The 20,747-nt window shown below is 41.9% G+C and overlaps 1 protein-coding gene across 9 annotated transcripts in view; it reads right to left on the bottom strand.

Moving 5' to 3' along the window:
* Positions 1-20,747, bottom strand: part of ppp2r5eb (protein phosphatase 2, regulatory subunit B', epsilon isoform b) — a 48,997-nt gene that overhangs the window by 14,659 nt on the left and 13,591 nt on the right. The window contains exon 1 of one of the 9 annotated variants that reach the window (XM_080414811.1): positions 16,172-16,281. The exons of 7 other annotated variants lie outside the window; for them this stretch is intronic. In XM_080414811.1, the coding sequence (XP_080270937.1) occupies positions 16,172-16,211 (40 nt within the window). In that variant the 5' untranslated portion in view covers positions 16,212-16,281. Of the gene's footprint in view, positions 1-11,101; positions 11,239-16,171; positions 16,282-20,747 lie in introns of those variants that run through there. One more of the 9 variants, XM_080414812.1, reaches the window with a different exon arrangement.

The raw sequence follows: 20,747 nt of genomic DNA, 5'->3' as shown, positions 1-20,747 counted from the left end.
CTGCCATCTGTTCACATATTTGTACTGCAAGCCATGCACACACGCACTGCCATTTTGCAGACTCTCACTCACGATAACGGCTTAGTGTCTTGCTCAAGGGCACACAACCCACACACTGCTGCTGCACAAAACACCAGTAAACCATTGTTTCCATCAGCTGACAGCTCACTGTGACAGTGATTTGAAACCAATCTAAATGTATGGACAGATCACGGTTGACTGCTACAATGACTCTGCTAAACTCCTCTAGTCTGTCTGAATGCATGCTCTATTTGTTTGTGCACGCACACTTGTCTTGTGTGTCAAAATTAATGATGCAGCAGGTCACCCTGTGACTTGTGGTTAAACATGCAATTGAGGCGGTTGTGGGAGGTCAATGTTGCTTACATGCATGCATGTAGTGTATTTGTAGGGTATGTGTTCATGTTTGTACATATTATGAGCGTGTGTGTGCGTACTTGCGGATAATATACTGTATGTGGATGATCACTGCTAATTTAATAGAACATCCTTGGATTATAAACGCATTACAATTTGCCACAATTTACCAATCCAAAAGGTTAATCGATTTCCTGCGCTCTGAATTTGCAAGTGTTTGTGCATGTGTGACAGAAGGCTAGTCAGTGATATGATGTACTGTACTGGTGTTCTCTGAGCCTGTTGTTCTGCATGTGAATGCCTTAAAGGAAGCTATTAATAGACAGATAATCACACAGGACACGTAATCCCTCTACACACACACACACACACACACACACACACACACACACACACTACACAAGGCAAACAGACCTACATCATGGTCAGAGAGAGCACGAGTGAATGAGACAGAAAGAAAGAGAGCACACGGCCAACAGATCCAGAGCAGAGAGAGGGAGAGTGTGTGTGTGTGTGTGTGTGTGCGTGTGCGTGTAAAAGTCTGGAATAACCTGGAAACTACCCTGAGCACACATCATAAACGGAAGCACCCTGAGGTGAACACGCAATCTCACATAAACACACCTTAAGCAGGAGATCTCTTCCTTACACATACCAACATGTACTCGGCTCACAGCAAAATACATGGTTGTTATATATGTATATTCATAAAATGTTACTTGATAATAATACTACTACCACATTAGTAACACCTCATAAAAGTCATAATCATTGTTATTTGCTCTCCTCCAGCAGTAGTGAAAAACTTGGCTAGTCCTGAAGACCGTAGTTCAATTCCCTAAGTATTTTTCTGATCAACTCTGGGTTTTCACCCAGTGAGGGTTAGTCATTCATTTGAACTGAGGCTTGTGGAATGATGCAACTTTTCATCTAGTGTGAATTTTAGGTCAGTTGGGAGGAATTAATCAGTCCATTGTCACACATCAGTCCGTGTTTTTAAACTGTGGTGTGGCCTGGACCGCTGGCGTAGCGGTCCAGCACCTAGGCTCAGTGTAGCCTGACAGCGCGTCACGGGTTTGAGTCCCGATCACGACGGCATTTGCTGCATGTCACTCCCCATCTCTCTTTCCCCATTTCCTGTCAGCCTACTGTCCTGTCAATAAAGGCATAAAAGCCCAAAAATATATTTAAAAAACTTGTCAATGTACATTAATATGTCCAAGAGTTTATTTCAACAAACAGTAGTCATTCAAAGGTCTGCGGTCAATAAAAAAACACTGTCAGCTCTGTGACCGTTAGCCCAGTTTTAAACTGCAAAATCAGGCTGATAACAACTAGATCACATTTGTTTCCATTGTAAACTGTGCCTCTTGGGATTATGTAAGTCTAGTACGAATGATGATGTGTGCAATATACAGGACGATACACAATTGGTGTCAAGTGTGTGTGTGTGTGTGCGCGCGTGTGCGTGCATGCAATGCAATTACAGGCTCATCAAGAACAGTTCTGAAAATGATCAGTAAGATCCTCAGTGACAATATCAATCGGCATAATTTCATGGCCACTTAAAGTTAAATAAATACTACTTACTTGTCATTTCAAATATGATATACAATGTTTTTGTCATTACAATAGTTATTACTCCAAATTCTTGTAACATATATTTGTCAATGCGTGGTCTTATTTTGAAGTCCACTACCAGAAGTCTGATTTTGGTTAGTGGCTCTCTTGACACTCTTGTTAAGGCTGGCTAACCTGGGCTAAATGTGGACGAATCTGACACGCAGTGGATGTAAAACATAGATAATAGTTACATAATATTCATTAGGAATGTTAACAATATTCTCAGATGCTTCATGAGTACTGGATTCTGCTACACACATACACTGCTCACACACTCATTTATTCCCTCTCCCTCCTTCCTTATAGTCTTTGATTCATTCCTCCCTTTCTACTGTCAACTGGCTCTCTCTCTTTCCTTCCGTCCTTTCTTTTCAGCCTCTCTCCTTCTTTCAATTCTTGCTGTGATTCTTGGTTTTAGGAGGACTCTTGTGCAAAGTGTAATGCTTTATTTATACTTGCTTGCGTGTCGTGCCGCAAACCAAAAATTGCAGATCTACAAGCGATACGTTGTGAGCTTGTAGATCGGTTATTTTTGGTGTGGGACACTGGCATGCAACCAAGTACTGTATCACCCGTAACTTGTTTTTGTCTTGTTTGACTGAAAACCTCCTGTATCCTGTAGCACTGTTTTTTTTATCTCAACCCACAGGTTCCGAAAGACAACTCCGTATTCCTAGAAATCTACATCCTACAATCTGTTGCTTGCAGACTTGACCAAAAAGGTGTTTTGGTCAGCTTTTAGCTTGGCTAGCTAGGTGGTTATTATAGTGAGGGGGGAAAAAAATATAATATAGCTTGAGGAACCGTTCAATGGACAGGTGGCGGCATCTTGGGAGGTTTTCAGCTATTACTTTCACGTTCTCTTTCTATAATATTTGGGGAAATAATCTTGTGGGCTTCTCTCTCCCCAACATCTTCCATTGGTGGCTAACACACACTAAACTTACTGATGATAGCAAGTTAGCCTGTGAAAACTACCAGATCATATCATCCAACGAACAGCTGAGCAGACGTGTCCAAAGGTTTTGGCTCGTTTCCCGGCAACATGAGTGTTTGGATGAAACTGTCTATATTAAACAGTAAATAAAATCACTCTCTTCCCATAACTCCACTCTGTGCCTCCTTTCCTTTCCTCCCCACCCGTCTCATTCCTTCCTGGCCCCCTCCATACTTTCCTCTCGTCTCCCTGTAGTGTTTTTGGGCAGCAGAGGGACTCTTGGCAGAAGAAGGTAGGAGACACATCACAGCTTAATTAATGCTAGAAAACAGCTTAGAGTCTCAAAGGTAGAGAGAGAGAGAGATTTGGATTGTGTAAAGAGAGCGAGGGAAACAGAGAAAGAGAGGGTGAAAGAGGAAGCACAAGCCGGAATGAAAGACGGAGAGCAATGAGAGTGTGAGATGGAGAAAGAACTGTGTGTGTGTCTCACTCTCTCTCAAAGAACTTAGATGTGGTGATACATCACCACAGGAAGTTCTCAAAGATAGTCTACAGTAATTCCATAGGAGAGTCAGACCCTCCATTAGGAGGTCAGCATTGCAGCTGCTCTGGAACTCTCTTCTGTCACGTAGGGTGGGACAGTGATGTGAACTGCAGTATGAACTTGAAATGGCTTTTTTCATGATACAATTTAATTTAAAAGAAAATGTGTACATTTGCTTGGCATATGTTGTTAATACAGAACATAGATTTTTAGACTAGATGTTTCTGCACGGTACCAGAGGGCAATTGAACACTTAAGTCTGAGTAAAACAAATTTCTGTCATTTCAATTTAGTCATTAAATGGTGCCGTCCTACAGTGTAACTCTGAAAAGGTTACCCTCCCTCAACTGGGCTAATGAGATGTCTGCAGTGCGCCTTCGCAAGTTGGAATGGAACCTCTGCAGTGCGCCTTCGCAAGTTGGAATGGAACCACCAGCTAGAGGCTCAGCAAATGAAATACAGTGTTTACTTTTACACAGCACCGATGCTACACAATCACAGTCCCTCTAATCACCAAGAACAACACTACAAACAGAGAGAGGAGCATGGTACTGATGCTGTTGGTTCCATTCTTTTTTTGAATCACATACACAGTCAAATCCCCAGTTTTAAAGATGCAAACCAGAACTTTTGTGCGTGCGTGTGTGTGTCAAGTGTATAAAATGTTATTTTGAACCATGTGTATTACAGAGTATGTTAATACTAATTTATCTAACTGGTATATTGGCAGTGGTCTCCCTGCTCCTTCTCTTGAGAAATGTAGACACTGTGTTCAGGACGTAGGAAACAAAAGAGGTATAGCCTGAAGCTCAAAGCGCACTACCTCCCCTGCACAAGCACTTAGCTCATTGGTAGCAGACTGATGTTTTACCTTGTACATTGACAATCAAATGTTTCAGATTCTCATTCATCAGTGATGCATCACCACCTATACACACACAACTCTGTGATTTGCATGAGTCAAGTCAAAATCCCTTTTCCACACTGTACAATACTGTCTCTTAATTTGTCATGGTTACATGTAATGATGATGACGTATGACATATAGTACAACATACAGAATGGGCATTAGACTTGATTTATCACTCTGTACATAGTGATATACAGCGGTGGACCCAAATGGTCCACAGACTGTCCATCAGAGTTAAATCAAAACTGAGGATTTTTGCTGTGTTGGGCTTTAACACTATCGGCCAAATGCTACTACGAGGTGTCTGAGGCAGGCAATTCTGTCTACTCTGCTAGACAGGGTGGTAAAGTATGTGATGAATTTGGGGATATACTGTACTACCCGGCCACTGTGGCAAGAGGACAAGAAACTAAACTGCCTCAGTTTCTTTTGCACACCACCTTCCCTCACAAAAAATATTTTCTGGTCCCCGGGGAGAGGGGAAATTGCATTTACAGCTTCACCCAGCTGATGGCAGCACAAATGGCTTTAATGAGCGCACAGGGGTTGCCGTTAGCGGTTAAGTGTTGCTCAGGGACACTTCAACATGTAGACAGGGCAAGCTGAGGGTCAAACTGTCAACCTTCCGAATCCCAAACGGCCTCTATAACCACTCAGCTACAGTTGCATGGACTCATGCCATGCATCTTTCTTGCCCAGCCACATCCCCCCAAAGCTACAGTAAGTCCAAAAACACAACGGCTACACTGACTGCACAAATACAGACCAGATCAGTGTTTAGCTTGCAGGATCGTCTACACAGAGCAACACCACAATGTTGTTGTTGATATATTAACCTGCATTATGGATGTCACGATTATGACATTTTACTTGACGATTAATTGTCAAACAAATAATTGAGATTAAGGATTTCAGTGTTTTTTTGGCATTGAACATGGGAACATATGAACAAAAATTATATTTCTGTTTTTCTTTTTGTAAACAAAAATTGCACGGGGCAGATATGACAAATAACGTAATATACTTTTATTTATTTTTTTACAAATAGCGGAAATAGCTCATCTTAGATCTGCTATTGCTGCTTTTTTATATTTTCAAAATGTATGAAAACCTTTCAACATGGAAACAATTACGACGATAACTATCTCAAATAATTGCGATCAGACGATTATGGTAATAATTGGAACAGGCCTAACCTGCATGAGTTAAAACATCTCAGTGGAAGTCAAAACTAGCCTGTACATACTATGTGTGTGGAATCTGCGTTAAGACCGTTCAAGACTATTCTTAGATAAAACTGCTCTGCAACGAGCGTCGTGGCGCTTTCACTGGAAAGACATGTCTTGGAAGGGAAGCATGGACTTACGTAGGTGTAGGGTGACGGGGAGATGTGTTTGTGTGTCTGATGCACAGATACATACATATATATACTGTAAAATCCTCAGCGTTAATTTAGACCTGAGGCGGATTCTACAAATGCCTTCTAAAATTGGTAGTTCTGAAACTGTTTCGTAATTCACAATTCAAAGACACTTTCAAGATAAAAAGAAATAAATCAAAAATAGCAGATGTACAAGCTCGCAGCGCGGCACGAAGTGACGCGCTGTGAGCTTGTATATCTGCTATTTTTGAATAGCCACTTTATAGCCATTTTTGAATAGCCATTTTTGAATAGCCTAAAATGACACAAATGCTTTCCCGCTTTTAGTGGGTTCATTTATTGATTTGTAACTTCAAGAGTGTAATAATGTAATCAAATTGATCAGTCGGGTCCATTTGGTTACATTTGTACGCTCAGAGTTAAATTAACACCCACACACATACAGTATACACACAGTCAGCCATGCTGCCAGTTTGCCTGTGTAAGGGGAAAACCCCAGCTCTGTAAAAAGCTGTCTGTGTGCGTGTGTATATGTGTAGTCTTGGGTTACGGTTCCAACAGATGGGCCAGACAGGTGACTGGACCGCAACGCTGCCAGAGCTTGAAGGTCAGTATGGAAGCGGTTATGTGCTTTATGTACACACAACACACACACACACACGTGGTTCACATCATCACAAACGGCGCACACACACACCTTGCAAGCAGCGCAGGCAGATTACTAGGGATGTGCAAGAATGGTTGAATTTTCGTGCCAGTCTCTAAATTGCATTTACATATTATTTTCAATTTTTTAAATGAATGGTTTAGCTACAATAAAAAATATAGGCTAATACTACAGTATAGTAAATGGCCATTGATTTATTGTTCGTTCCCACCACTGGCTGCTGATAAAATTTAAACTCAGTGACGAGGAGGGGGCACTGCACATCTCGCTTTCGCTCTCTCTCTCTCTCTCTCTCTAAGCAAAGAGAGGGGGGACAAAAGATTGAATATACACAAGTCAAATGCAACGCGTGTGACGCCAAGTTGGCCTACCAAAATGAACAAATGAACAATGCACAGAAGATGAAGCATCCAACAGAGATACCAAAAGAGACAGACAGCCATTCATGACTTGCTTCATTGCAAAGTCACGTCGTTGTGTTGACAAGCATGCAAGTGAAATGTGAGGCAATATCGGAAGAAAAAGCATCATAATATTTTGGTTAATCATCCACATCCCAACAGATTACATTCACGAACAGACGCACACACACTAGAGCCGTCAACGAATATTCCACATTCAAATACAATAAAATAAAAGAAGGTTTGACTCTAAAAACCCGGCTGTAATGTTAGTGTTGTTACAGACGGGGAGCGGTGGACGTGGCCGTTGCCGCTCGGATCAGCGGGGATTGCGCCGAGATCATAGTTGTTTTGTCCTCCTGTACGTAGCGGGAGGACCGCAATCCAGCTGTTGCCGCCCGCACGTGTATGCAAAAACGAGCACGAAAATTTCACGGGACCACGCCCGCTCGCCTCACCGCCCTTCAACTTCTCTGCGCGTCCCAAATAAATCGCCCGCCTCTCATTGAAAATGAATTACATAGATGCGTCAGCCGCTCCCCGTCTGAAACGACCCTTACACAACAAGCAAGCAACTTCGAGGTAAACTTTGTTTATACTTAGTCGCACGCCAAACGATCTACAAGCCAACGCGTCACGAATGCAACACGTAGTGGGCTTGTAGATCGGCTGTGTTTGCCAAGGGACACCGTCGTAATGAAGGGACACCGTCGTAATGAAGGTACACCGCTACCTTGCTGTAAACACAAAGACTCAACACCGCAGACACACAGAGTAACCAGACTTTCTATGGTAGAAAGGCAGCGCTGTACTAAATATACACATGCTTAATCACACGTCGTCACTTTCATTGATTGACAATGATAGGTCAAGCTGAAACGGCCGATCCATTTGGTAGTGATGGCAGACAGTTTATAACCAGACTCGACCAAAATATCGGTAAAACTATGTTTGGATTGTCCCGCGCGGTAAAACTTCCTTCTTGTCATATTTCTCCATGTACCTTAGTTTTATTTAAACAAAAATCTGATAGATTATTTTGTTTATAATTTCCCGGAGCATGTGTGTCTAAGCTGGTATCTAAACCATTACAGTAGTAGCTACTGAATGAGGCTATATAAGATAAGTATGAGTATACAAGTATGAATCCTTCATTTGATCTAACAAGAGAGCGCGCTTCTCAGCACCAAGTGTCCAGAGCATAGTGAGAAAGAAAGACTTTCGTCTTTGAATTAACTTTTGCTGCATACAATATTTTATATTAAAAATAATATGTATTCGAAATTCGATGGATGATAGATCCTAGGTGGCTTTTTAAAAAGAATATTCAAATGTCATTTTGACAGGTCAACACACACACACACACACACACCCACACACACACGACAATGCCAAGGCAGAATGCAGAGCAATAAACCGAACTGGGCAGCCTCCGAGGGGTAAACAGGAAGGCTTGAATGGAAACTGTCTCCATCCATAGGTTCAATGTGAACAGTCTCCATCTTTTTCCAATGGTCTGCATGGTTTAAATGTAAACTGTCCACTTTAGTTTTAATGGAAACCATCTCCATTTGTGGCTATGCCCCCGCCCTCCACCCCATACACCTCTGCTAAGATGTCACATAGCTTTATGTGTGACTAACAGTGTTTTTTATCTGCGTGGGAGAACTGGAACACAGCAGCAAAATATGATAACACCTACCTACCTTCTTATTCAAATCTCTGCTTTTAACGCAGTTAACTGTTAACTGGAGGATATGCATGTATGACCAATTCTCTATTGATTGAGTCTAGTTATGTAGCAGTCAGTGCTTTGCCTCTCTATGGTAGGATGAAGTTAAACATTACATAAAGTATTATAGCTGAGTCGATACAGACTGTACAGACTGGTCAGACTATGGAGACAAACAAGGACAGTGAGAGAGATGGAAGGAAGGAAGGACGGAAGGGCAGACAGACAGACAGACAGAGGAATAAAGACAGACAAGACAGACGGTGTGGTTTTAAATTGACTTTCAGTGAACTGGGAAACAATGGGAGAATAAGCTAGTGAGTAGTGAGGAGTCATGTGAGTCAAATGGAGAAAATCACACAGGCATGCCTGCTTGACTGCACAAGTACACACACACACTTCCTTATTGAATGGCTGGTTGACAATACATGCATACTCTCAAACACAAACGCGCGCGTGGGTGACCGAGATCCAGTCTATCCTTGTGTGTGTGCGTGCGTGCGTTCTATAGCAGGATGACAGGCTGCTGTGACTGTCAGTCATTAACATCTCTAATCTCCCAGGGTAAACTTTGCTCCTTGGTACAGTAGCTACACAATATTATGACACTCCACCCTCCGTCACATTCAGTACAGTAGTGAGTTAAAGGCCCAATCCGCAGGTCTGAAACAACAGTGTTCTCTCTCAGTCTTGCTTGTAAGTTTATTTGAAATGGAATCACAATCAGAGAGATGTTGTGGAACTGTGTGTCAGCAGAAGACAAGTTATTGTCTTCCAGTGAATAGGGCTGTGCTGATGGTAAATGACATTGTGCATTTACGATTGCAGACATCTCTGCCAACGTAAAGTCAACTTTGGAGCAATTGGGACATCTAGTCCGACTCAGAACTGAATGTGTGAAATGCAAAGAAGAAGGCAGCCTACATACAAATATGTTGCAAAGGTTACTCCTCATGGAATGCACAACATTGTTTTAAGCGGTTATTAGAATGGAAGGGGTAGTTTAATCTTCCTTGTATTTGGAGTAAGCTCCCTCTCCGCTAAGGGATGGCTGGATCGGGCCGCTGCCAACAGCAGTTGTTACATCATGATGCCAGCTAGCAGCCTAGGCAGGGTGGTAACATAAAGCATGGAAATGCACACCTATATTAATTGGCGAGGTACTGGCTATGAAATAGATCAGCAGCAAGAGCTTGAAGGGAGATGCTGCACACTCATGACTCCAATGCCAAGTTCTTTATCCGTAAACCGACACTTAAATATACATTTAAGAATAGTGTTTGTAATTGGTACTGATGATTCTATATGGCCAAAGTGGCTAAATCTAAACAAACAGTCCACAGAGATACACTCTCTCCCCTGCTGCACCAAGATATACATAATGAGATCAAAATGACAGTTAACAAATGTCCTGTACTAATAGTAAATGTTTATGTCTAATTATTGTTGACATAACTAATGACAACTTAATACAGTCTAATTTTCAAATTCAGCAGTTTGACTTCAGCCAGACTTGAATGGCAAACTGTTCACCAGCACCACCAGGTGTTGCCACGTGGAGAGCACACAGCGGGGCATTTCAAGAAGCGAGTGAGTTTAAACCAATGGGGTCTATCACACTATATCAGTGACTTTACAAGGTCCTACACTACACAATACCCAACCATGCTACACTGAAACATTTCTACTCAACACACACAATTGTTCACCTAGTTTTTCTGGTGTCTTCGTGTTAACTCCTTGAAAATCAATCTGTGTTTAGCATACTCCAGAGTCTTTAACTGGTAATGTGGGTCGAGCCAGACAAAGGCTGTGTGTTCCCTGGACCAGGTGAGAGTCCTGGCTCCTCACTAGCATAGCAGACATTCCTCCAGCTGCTAAAACAACACACACAACACAGAGACACCACACCTGTCCTCTTAACCTCACCACACAATTCACCTGCTGCATTCACATTATGTAATACACACTGGCAAGGTCTGTGTGTCAACAGTTGACTTGCTCTCTCACTGTGTGTGTGTGTGTGTGTGTGTGTGTGTGTGTGTGTGTGTGTGTGTGTGTGTGTGTGTGTGTGTGTGTGTGTGTGTGTGTGTGTGCGGGCATGCAAGTAACTCAGAATAAACAACAGACAAAAACAAACTCATCTAGTTGTCTTAACAAAAGCAGTCCCAATTCATTCCCGTCAATGGTGACATCAACACTTCTACAGAACTAACAGCATTCCTCTGACACTCCTCTGACTCCTCTGACCATCCACTACTTTCACTAAACTTTCCATTCTCCCTCCTATTCGTTCCTTGGCCTTGTACAGAACATGTCTTACCTTACAGTCTCCAGTCCATTTATATACATGCATATGTACCTTTCCACTGGGTGCTCACTGCTCACGCACACATACCAGCCGCACAGACCAGGCTAGCTAGCTAGCTACAGAAGGCCTTTGACAGTGAAGGGGGCTAACTATAACTCTGTGCCCCCTTGCGCTAGCTGGCAATAGCAAACAAACATACATGCACTCTGTCACTCACTCAATTAGGTTTCTTGTTGCGCTGCAGACTCCACAGATAGGAAAACAGGGAAAAGAAAAATAGTCACTGTTTTTTTGGCCCGGTTCAGTTGGAGCGCACGGAGGGAAGATGAAAGTTTGTGTGGGCCCAGGTTCTGCCCTTTCTTTACGGCTTGTTTGGAGCGAGCGGGGCTGCAACAGTGTAAAGAGACACCTCACAGATCAGGTTACCCCTGGGGGGAGGGGGTGCATAGGAGGGGTGGGAGGGTGAGCTGAGGGGAGATGTTGGCCAAACAGACACTAGAAGTGACTGAAGACAAAGAAAAGGGAGAAAGAGAGAAAGAGATAAACAGAAGAGGTAGAGAGAAATAGAAGATGTAGAGCACCGTTTCCCAAACAGTGGGTCGGGATCCAATTGTGGGTCACGGACCGATTTTTGTGGGTCGCAAGTAAATATCCCCCTTTTCTTAGTTTCCTTTTTTAATTTCAAAAGATTAAAAAAATAAAAATAAATACAAAATAGTAGATAAAATAAATAAAATGTAATTAATTCAATAAATTCCACAAATGTAACTTGAGCGACGCAGGCTTGCATATCGGCTATTTTCACTAGTTTGGGTCCCGGGGAGACATCAGATTTCTCTTTTGGGTCACGGGCTAAAAGTTCTTGTTAACCCAAGACCGGGAACACATCTGTGTCATTATAGATTTTAGCTATAACCATTATTTTATACTTTGGCTACTTTTTTTCTTGAACATTTGTGGGTGCAACTCTGACATTTTTAACTAAAGTCTTTGTGTCTGGGGGTGCCTGAAACAAAATATTTAGAGATGGGGGGGTCCGTGGCCAAATACATCATTTTGGTAGGTCCTTGACATGATTTGACAAGTTTTTGAACCACTGATAAAAGATATTTTGTTCCAGGGAACCCCCCAGAAGCAAAGATTTTAGTTACAAATGTTTGCTTAAAAAATATAGCGAATACCGCAGACCAGAGATTACCTACAAAAACTAACTGTATCAGCCACTTTTATATTTCACACACAAAATTGTATTTAGAAGAGAAACGACATTTGTTGGTGTGCTATCCAAGTGTCTGGTAGAGAAGCCACAACCAAACACTGACCAGTAGGACAGGGCTATCAACGAACATTCCAAATTTGATTATATAATCAAAATGTAAAAATCAACATTTTATTCTGAAAATGAATATTCACTTGTGAGGGGGAAAAAGAAAGAAAAATCAGCACCGCCACAGCTGTCTGCCTGGCGAGTTTTCATGTAGCCCTGGGCAGCTGCACTGAATGCATGGAGAGGAGTCACAATGTCACTTTAATTGATTGAAAATGAAAATGTAGGTCAAGCTGAACGAGTGATCCGTGTGGTAATGATGGCAGAGAGTTCACAACCCTATTCGACCACAAGAGTGATTTGCACTCGGAGCCATCTAAAAAGCCCCAAATGTCCATTCTATATACTGTAATAGCCTGGGCTTTTATTTAAACCTCTTTTAAAATAAACATTCATGTCAGGATGAATATACCTATAACAAGTAGTTATATCTCATCACTTGTTGAATTCACTATTTGGATTGCCCTCTTATGGACATTAATAATATACGTTTGAATGGTTTGAAATGTAAGTCATAATCAGACATCATTTTGGGCCAATTTTGACACACCTGTTGACCAGTGTGACCGGTTGACCAGCTTTTGCTAACTTTCTGTCCTCACTGGAGAATGAGCACTTAAGTGGAGACAAGGGAGCAACTGACTGAAGAGAATAGAGGACTGACAGGAGAAGAGGGTCATGATAGAGAATAAGAGGTAATACAAGAGGAAAAGAAGGTTACAGAGGAAGAGATGCTGAGACTGAGAAGAGAAGGAGACCGGGAGAGTTGAAGGTATGTCCTCATTTACCCTGCATAAGGCTAAAACCAGCTCTTTGCACTCATCTTCCTCAGCCACAGAGCATTAAAATCCACCCCGCAGGCTCCCTGCCAGCCTTCCGCTCCTCCTCCACTCTCTTTGCAACTCATCTCCTCTCCCCAGTCATCTTCCCTAATCGCGCCTCCCCTGTCCTCACTACTCTTTACATCTCTTCTCTTTTCCTCTGTTCTGTCCATCACAGTCTCCTCCCACTAGAATCATCTCCACTCCTCCCTTCCGTTTCTTTCTCCTCTCTGCTGCCCTCTGTTTTCATCCCTCCATTCATGCATTTCAGAGGGGATGTCTTCTGAGCTGTGACATTTCATAATGCGTCTATTGACTACAAGGCAACAGCGAATTTTAACACTGTGGTGATATGTTACATCTGGGTTGGGGGTGGTTTAGCTTTATGACAATAATAAAACTCCATTGACTTCCAGTGACTTAAACTAGTGGCTCTGCATCCCGGGCCTCGGGACAGCTGGTATAGCTGTTGGTCCATTCTTCCGCAAACTAATGTATTATTCACCTTGTCCTTCTAGATGTCTGACCAGGGACCTGTTAGGCCTGGGATGCTGCTAGCTGAAGGTTATTACCACTGACTAAAACAAACATTTTAGTGAAAGAAGATTTCTCAAATCCACTAATGTGGTACATCCTCCAGTATGCCTTCTCTCATTATCATCGTAGTAGAAACGGTTTTACTTCAGTGACTTAATGTTATACCGAGTAGCATTCTCACGCTTGTGAACGCAACTAGCAACAACAGAAATAAGCCTGCATCGGAGTCACTCTTCATCCCCATCCTCTAAATTCCTGCCAACATGGGGAAAGCAAACCCCAGATTTATGTATTTATTTTGGCACACTAAAGTAGAATCCCAGCCAAAATCGACCTGAATCTCATTTTACAATCTCTTCCAACTGTGGCAATCATCTCTGTCCAAAATAAAATGCACTGGTGGGAAAGTAAATAAGCCACCAAATGTATCACCAAATTATTAGTTTCAAATCTGATATGCTTGTTTTACATATCGTCTCTGCAGACATAAAAAACTGCCACAGACTACCAATAAATAATGATCGAGTTACGGAATTTATCTTTATACATCTATGTGTGCTACTTCAAGCTGGAAAATCCTGCTCGGTAAGCCGGTATATGTTTAAAAGTACCAAGTTCTAGAAAAAAAACAATATAATTCACTTTGGGCAGCATCACTAATGTAGGGAAATGCGATAGTAATATTTATCAGTAGCAGTCACAGTAGTAGTAGTAGAACAACTCGAATAGTATATGTAGTAATAGAAGTGATAATAGTCATAGCATGAGCACAGTATCATGGTGCGGTGTCATCATTAGTACTTGAGGGTTTTAGAGAGTAAATAGATAACTTGGAATGTTGCTTCATGAAAACATATTTTGTGTGTTTTTTCTGTGGTGGCCCACTGGAACATTTGCCTGCAACCCATTTTGCTTCCAGATAAAGACTTGCCTGCAACTCTTTTTGCTTCCAGATAAAGAATTTAAAAGTCTAACAGCCTCACAGCTGTTGGAGAGGAGAGAGAACAGACTGCATTTTTCTATGCAGGCTTCAAATGCCCCCCTTTCTCCCTTTCTTTGCAGGCTTTCAGGACGGTCATTTGGGGCAGCAGGATAGCCTGGAGGCTATACCAGGCCATCTCTTTACAGAAGGCTCACATGATCGCTTATTTTCATCAGGGCTTTTACTGCGCTTCAACTTTAGACTCTCATACATCCTACACTGAAACTATACTGCTGATGACAGCTGACGCTCTTTGATGTGCGGTGGGTCTACTGTTAGAACTGAGCATTTTATCTAACTTTAACTACCTAGAACCAATATATATTACACACAGTTCAAAAAAAAGTACAAGAATAAAGTTAGAATGATCATGAAAGTTCCAGGAAAATAAATGCCCCATTTGGTTGTGTTGTAGGTGACAGACCAAGCCTCTCTCCCTGACTACACACACCATGCTGTGAAAGGGTCAAAGGTCACTCCCCTCTTGAGCTGCTGATTGATGGAGGCGAATGGGAGAACGCCCACATATAGCACCGTCACCATCTGCCTCTCAGCCAACCAGAAGAGAGCATTCCGCAGCGCCCTTGTGTAAGAGTGAAGCAACTGTAGCCATATAACCCACAATCCCTTAAAAGAGACTGTGTTACAGTGTGTTAATTCCATCTCTGCAGTAACAACAGTGTCTCTAATTGAGGCATTTTTTTTTAAACGTGCCACTCCTGCCAACTTTGGAAGCCAGGATGGAATATGAAAAATCAGACAGATACGTCTTGATTACATGACTATAGAGATAATGTGTACCGATTTTTGTGTGATGTTTGGACAACATCTGTAGGAGTAATACATAAAAATATGTTTTGCAAAAATCTGCCTCCTGGTGGCGCTATAACTGGCCGATGTGAAAGATTTGGGGCAAAAGTTCTGCTCTGGCCTCTAGGGAGTGTGTGTGCACAGTTTCACATTGAACGGTGCCGGAGATTAGCTGTACATAGACAGATAAACGGACGGACGCGAAAACATAGTCTTGGCCACCCCTTCGGCCTGGCGGAGACAAAGAGTTAGTTAATAAAATCAATTAATAATTATGTCAATAGCACTTAGTTTTTGGCATCTAGTTGGCCTGCAGAGACATTTAACAAGTACACACAAATACGCAACCATAGATGTAGATACACAATACTGTGTACGAGTCTAATTTGATGCAAGATAGACACACACAACCTATTCATCCATACTGAGGTTTTATGATAAAGGGTATTTACTGATGTCCGAGGGGAAATTGATTTTCTGCATTTACCCAGCAGTGCGCTGCTCAGATGAGCATACAGCGGAGCAGTGCAATGTGTCTGTTGTGAGCTTGTAGATCAGCACTTTTTGGTGCACGACACCCACGTGCAACCAAGAATAAATCAAGCCTTTGGGGTTCAAAGTCTTGCTCAGGGATACTTCAACATGAAGCCTAGAGGAGCCACGGGTCGAACCAGGGACCGGGGAAGGCCGCTCTACCTGCCGAGCCACTGCTGCCCATCAGCAATTGCGAGGATCTGTTATGTACTATTGTTTTACTTAAGACTGCATGTGTGAAATCCTATATAAATATAGTACATAATGCTGACTAACCAGTCAGTGGGAGGAGGAGAGGTGAGGAGGAGGATTTCATCTTTTCACAGACAGACACACAGTCTGGCTGGCAGTAAAGGACACAGCTGTCCAGATACAGTACACACCCACCTCTGCTGCTGCTATGGAAACCATGGAGGTAGAAAACACAAACAGAATCAAACAGAGACATGATGGGAAACAGGTACCTTGATAATAATGGTAAAGAACAATTCCCTAAAACAATATATCTCCTTCTATTAATAGTGCCTTTCTACTGCTAGTAGTAATAGATCATAAATTAACACAAAAGAAAAGAAATAATTAATAAAGCGGCCTGCTCTAGACTAGGGATGTTACTAAAATATTTTGTTTTGCAATCTACGTATTATTCGGTTAATTAACGGTTAGTCATAAATACAGTTAAGATGACCCCCATACCGAACCCAAAATGAGAAATGCATGTACACAGAATGAACATTCAGTTAGGCTACTTTAATAATAACTAGGGTGCCCATTTGATCATGGCTGTGTAGCAACAACCCGGTCATTTACCTGATATTGAGTTGTTACCACAACTGTGAGATGTTCATGTTTACATTGTTTAAGCTAAGCTATTTGTGCTAATAACACAACATTCATTCAAACATTGCGCGTGTGAATAAACGCTCTGTGCCCGGCTCTGCCCGCACTATGGATATCCAAAGCGCTCCTCCGCTCATAAAACGCTTTCTGTGCATACGGCTCCTAAATCAAAGTCCTTTATAACTTTTTTGGTGTGAGCCAGGTCTGTCTGTGCTGTTGTGTGTGTGTGTGTGTGTGTGTGTGTGTGTGTGTGTGTGTGTGTGTGTGTGTGTGTGTGTGTGTGTGTGTACTGTAGTATTCCCGAAGTAAAGTCCATCTATTCTACAGGCTACAGTTCCTATAGCCTGCGGGGACCGTAACCGTGACAACAGAGCTCATAGCCAGTGGTTGCGCGTGCGCAGTAACTCCGAAACGCCAGTGCTTACAGTATGACAGAGCAGTTACTTTTCAGCATTTAAATTCAAAAATAGAAAAAACTGCAGATCTACAAACTCAAAACGAGTCATCGTGACACGTTTTGAGTTTGTAGATCAGCTATTTTGCTAATTTTGAGTGACACAGCAGTATCATGAAGTAGGGCATTAATTTATGAAAAAACATAAAAATAAACGAGTAGACAAAATTGGAACTGGAACACTATAAAAATGAAGCTGATAAATGGGTACCCTCTCCTGATTGGCTGACATTTTTTATTTTCTGTTTATTAAAGAGCTAGAGAGGTGGGGAGACCCCTGTGACTGAACAAACACTCTATAGCAATTACTGTCAGAATATAGTGCTTTAGCCTTTTGTTTTAACCAAAGAAATATCACTTACCCAACTACCCTATCCTACTTCACCCAAGAAATGACTTATTTCCTATCAATTACACACCCCATGAAGCCTTGAATTCATGGAGATTCGTGTTTTTGTCGCATTCCTAAGCCAATAATTTGATGACAGAGACTCAAAGTGTCTCCAAATTGTCTCCTATTGACCGATGACCCGGTCATCAGATTATTGGCTTAGGAATGCTACAAAAACTAAAACATCTCCATGAGTTCAAGGCTTCATGGGGTGAGTAATTGATAGAAAATAAGTAATTATTTGGGTGAACTACTCCTTTAACCTAAAATCCTCCAGTAAGCCCCCCACCCGCACCCCCCCTGTCCCAGCTGCTAGTGAGATATTCTGCTTAGTAAGACTGGTTATATAAAGTCCTGCCAGTTCCTAAGACACATTATTCTCATCTTCTTGGACTGGACTCCTCAATGGCTCACTCTCTCTCTCACCCTTTACATAATGGGAGGAGATTAGAGGTAAATGCTTGGCAGCAGAAGGGAGAACCTCCAGTCCACACACATCAACAAGACATTGTTTGGCAGTGGATGGCCAACCTGCAGTACATAATCATCTGTGAGCCATAATGAGAACAGGATGGTATTTGATTGATGGGAGTCAATTTAATTTCAGTGAGGACACATTAAGACGGTGCTTCCTCTGCTAGTTTTTCACCCATGTCGACATTGTCCCTTGCTGAACTAACGGCCCAACGTCTACTTCAGACAAGTAGGACAATAAAAGCTGCCTGGTTCAGTGGCTGCCCTTTCTCTCACGGTACATAGCTATGAACAATTACATTTTGGGGCTGTAATGTAGCTGCATACTACACCAGGAAAACCCACGTCAGTTTGTTTCGAGCCAGACCCCGCCCACCACGGCTTGCGCCGTTGGTGGCTACTAGTCGAGTCGCTCAAGCCAAGTAGTGTGCACACTACAGCCAGCACAGCTGGAACGCACTGTGGGGAATTTGTGACGGAGGTATGGAGGTTTTCCCCTTTCTAGCGATAGGTTGTGTTTATGAATGGTCACCAACTTCAATCTGGGCTGAATGCGGAAACTATGCAGAACGTCTGACCAACATCATAGTAGCCAAACTAGTTTGGGTAGTCACATCATCTCGCAGGGAGCAAACACCCGAAATGAGTTCCCGCCCACCCAAACGTCTGAATGACTAATATTGCAGTCTGTAGCCAGCAGAACTGAACAAATGTAATCTGTTCTGGTGTAGTAAACATTAGGATTTACTGTACACTTCAGCTAACAAATGCAGACAACAAAACAGTCCTTCAAATTAGACTGGCAGACCTTATTTTGAAATAAACCAAGCATACCTGCAATTGTTCACACATGTGGAACCAGATTCGTCCTAATATGAAATTTCTACCACACCTCTCTGCCTTACATGGCTTGTTGGAGGAACGCAACGAAGAGGCGAGCCCTCTTTATAATTAATTAACATTATTAGTTTCGGTACACAAGGGAGCATAATTATGCTGTAATGTTACAGTGGATTAAAATCTCAAAGCACAGTGGATTAAAATGACATAACAGTGGATCAAAATGTCCTATCACAATGGATTAAAATGTCAAACTACAGAGAATTAATATCTCAAATTGCAGTGGATGAAAAAGATCATATTACAGTACATTGTAAGATACAGTGAATACAAAAAAGATGATACTCTCAATAAAGTAGATTTAAGTTAACTAGTTAACTAAACAAATAAGTAAAGTAATTTATATTTTCTCAGTCTGAGCTCAGATCAGCTGTGTGCGGTAGGTGGTGTGTGTGTGTGTGTGTGTGTGTGTGTGTGTGTGTGTGTGTGTGTGTGTCAACTATGAAGACATACAGTGAAAAAGTCCTTACCACAATACACACAAACACAATTTGTAATTGGGCATGTTGCTGTCATGTTGTCTAACCAGGGAGATGACAGCATTTCTGTCCCTATTATAGCGGAATGGATATAACAGCAACGTTCAACCCTGACAGTGTGGCCAAAACAGACAGACACACAATTTAGGATATGAGACACTTTCGGGAATCACACCTTGCCTTTATCAACCTGAAAGTTTATAAAATGGACATTAATCTCTCTCTGTTTTCCTCGGTCTGTCTTTATGTCCGTCACAAACTCCCCCAGTATTTCTCTCTCTTTCTCCATGTCTCTGTCTGTCTGGTTTCTGTCAGGCTGCATTCCTGTGCTCTCCAGCACACCACGCTATGTCTCCATCTGCACTGGTGGGAGAACAGGGCTTCATCAAAGCAATGACTCACACCTGGTTCAGACCAAGAGCCTTCCTGTATCTCAAACAATTTCATTTTGTAACATAGAACTTTAAAGCGAGGCTACATTTAGACTATGGATGTGACCTGGGTTCCGTTCAGATATGTGAACACCCCCTTCAGTGTTTCTCAACCAGTGTTTGTTTGTTTGTTTGTTTGTTTATTAAGGATCCCCATTAGTCTACACCTTAGTGGAGACTATTCTTCCTGGGGTCCAAGCAAAATCATCACAATACAAATCATAAAATGCAGTACAACATAATCAATGTTAGTGAACAAAAACACAAACTTGGAGAACATCATTTATATTAACAATACAAAATTAAATTAAATTAAAAACAAAACAGGTTTGTCTGTCCGAAAATACCAAAAATAATAACCTAATCTAATCTAATTTCCTTTTTGATTATTGCTTCCTTAAGTTTCTTTTTGAAACCAAATGTATTTCTTGTTAGAGTCAAATATGGGGGGAGCACATTCCAGTATGCCATGGCTCTGTACATTACTGTTTTCTTAAGTGCATTGATTCTGGGCAGAGGTAAAATAAAGTGACCACTTGATGCCTGTCTAGTATTATAACCATGTCTTTCATTTGCAGGTAATAGCTGTAAAAACAAACTAAAGGGTTTCTGTGAGGAATACACATTCTTTAAAAACAGAATAAGGCTGCATGCCAGTCTTTCATCCACCCTCCTCCATGACAGCCTGGCATGCATAGCATCTACACTACTCCTAACAGAGCAGTGAAGTGCTAGTCTTGCCGCTCTGTTCTGAGCAAGCTGAAGTTTACTAAGTTCTTGCTTTGATGCACTAGACCAGATAACAGGACAGTAGTCCAGATTTGACAGAACTAGAGATTGTATGACTAGTCTAATTGTTGTGTTAGTTAGCAGATAAGCACTC

The sequence above is a fragment of the Gymnoscopelus braueri genome, assembly GCF_963280865.1.
Source record: "Gymnoscopelus braueri genome assembly, chromosome: 19".
Classification (NCBI taxonomy): Eukaryota; Metazoa; Chordata; class Actinopteri; order Myctophiformes; family Myctophidae; genus Gymnoscopelus; species Gymnoscopelus braueri.
Note: the sequence above shows the minus strand (reverse complement) of the source record. Positions and strands in the feature narration are given on the sequence as shown.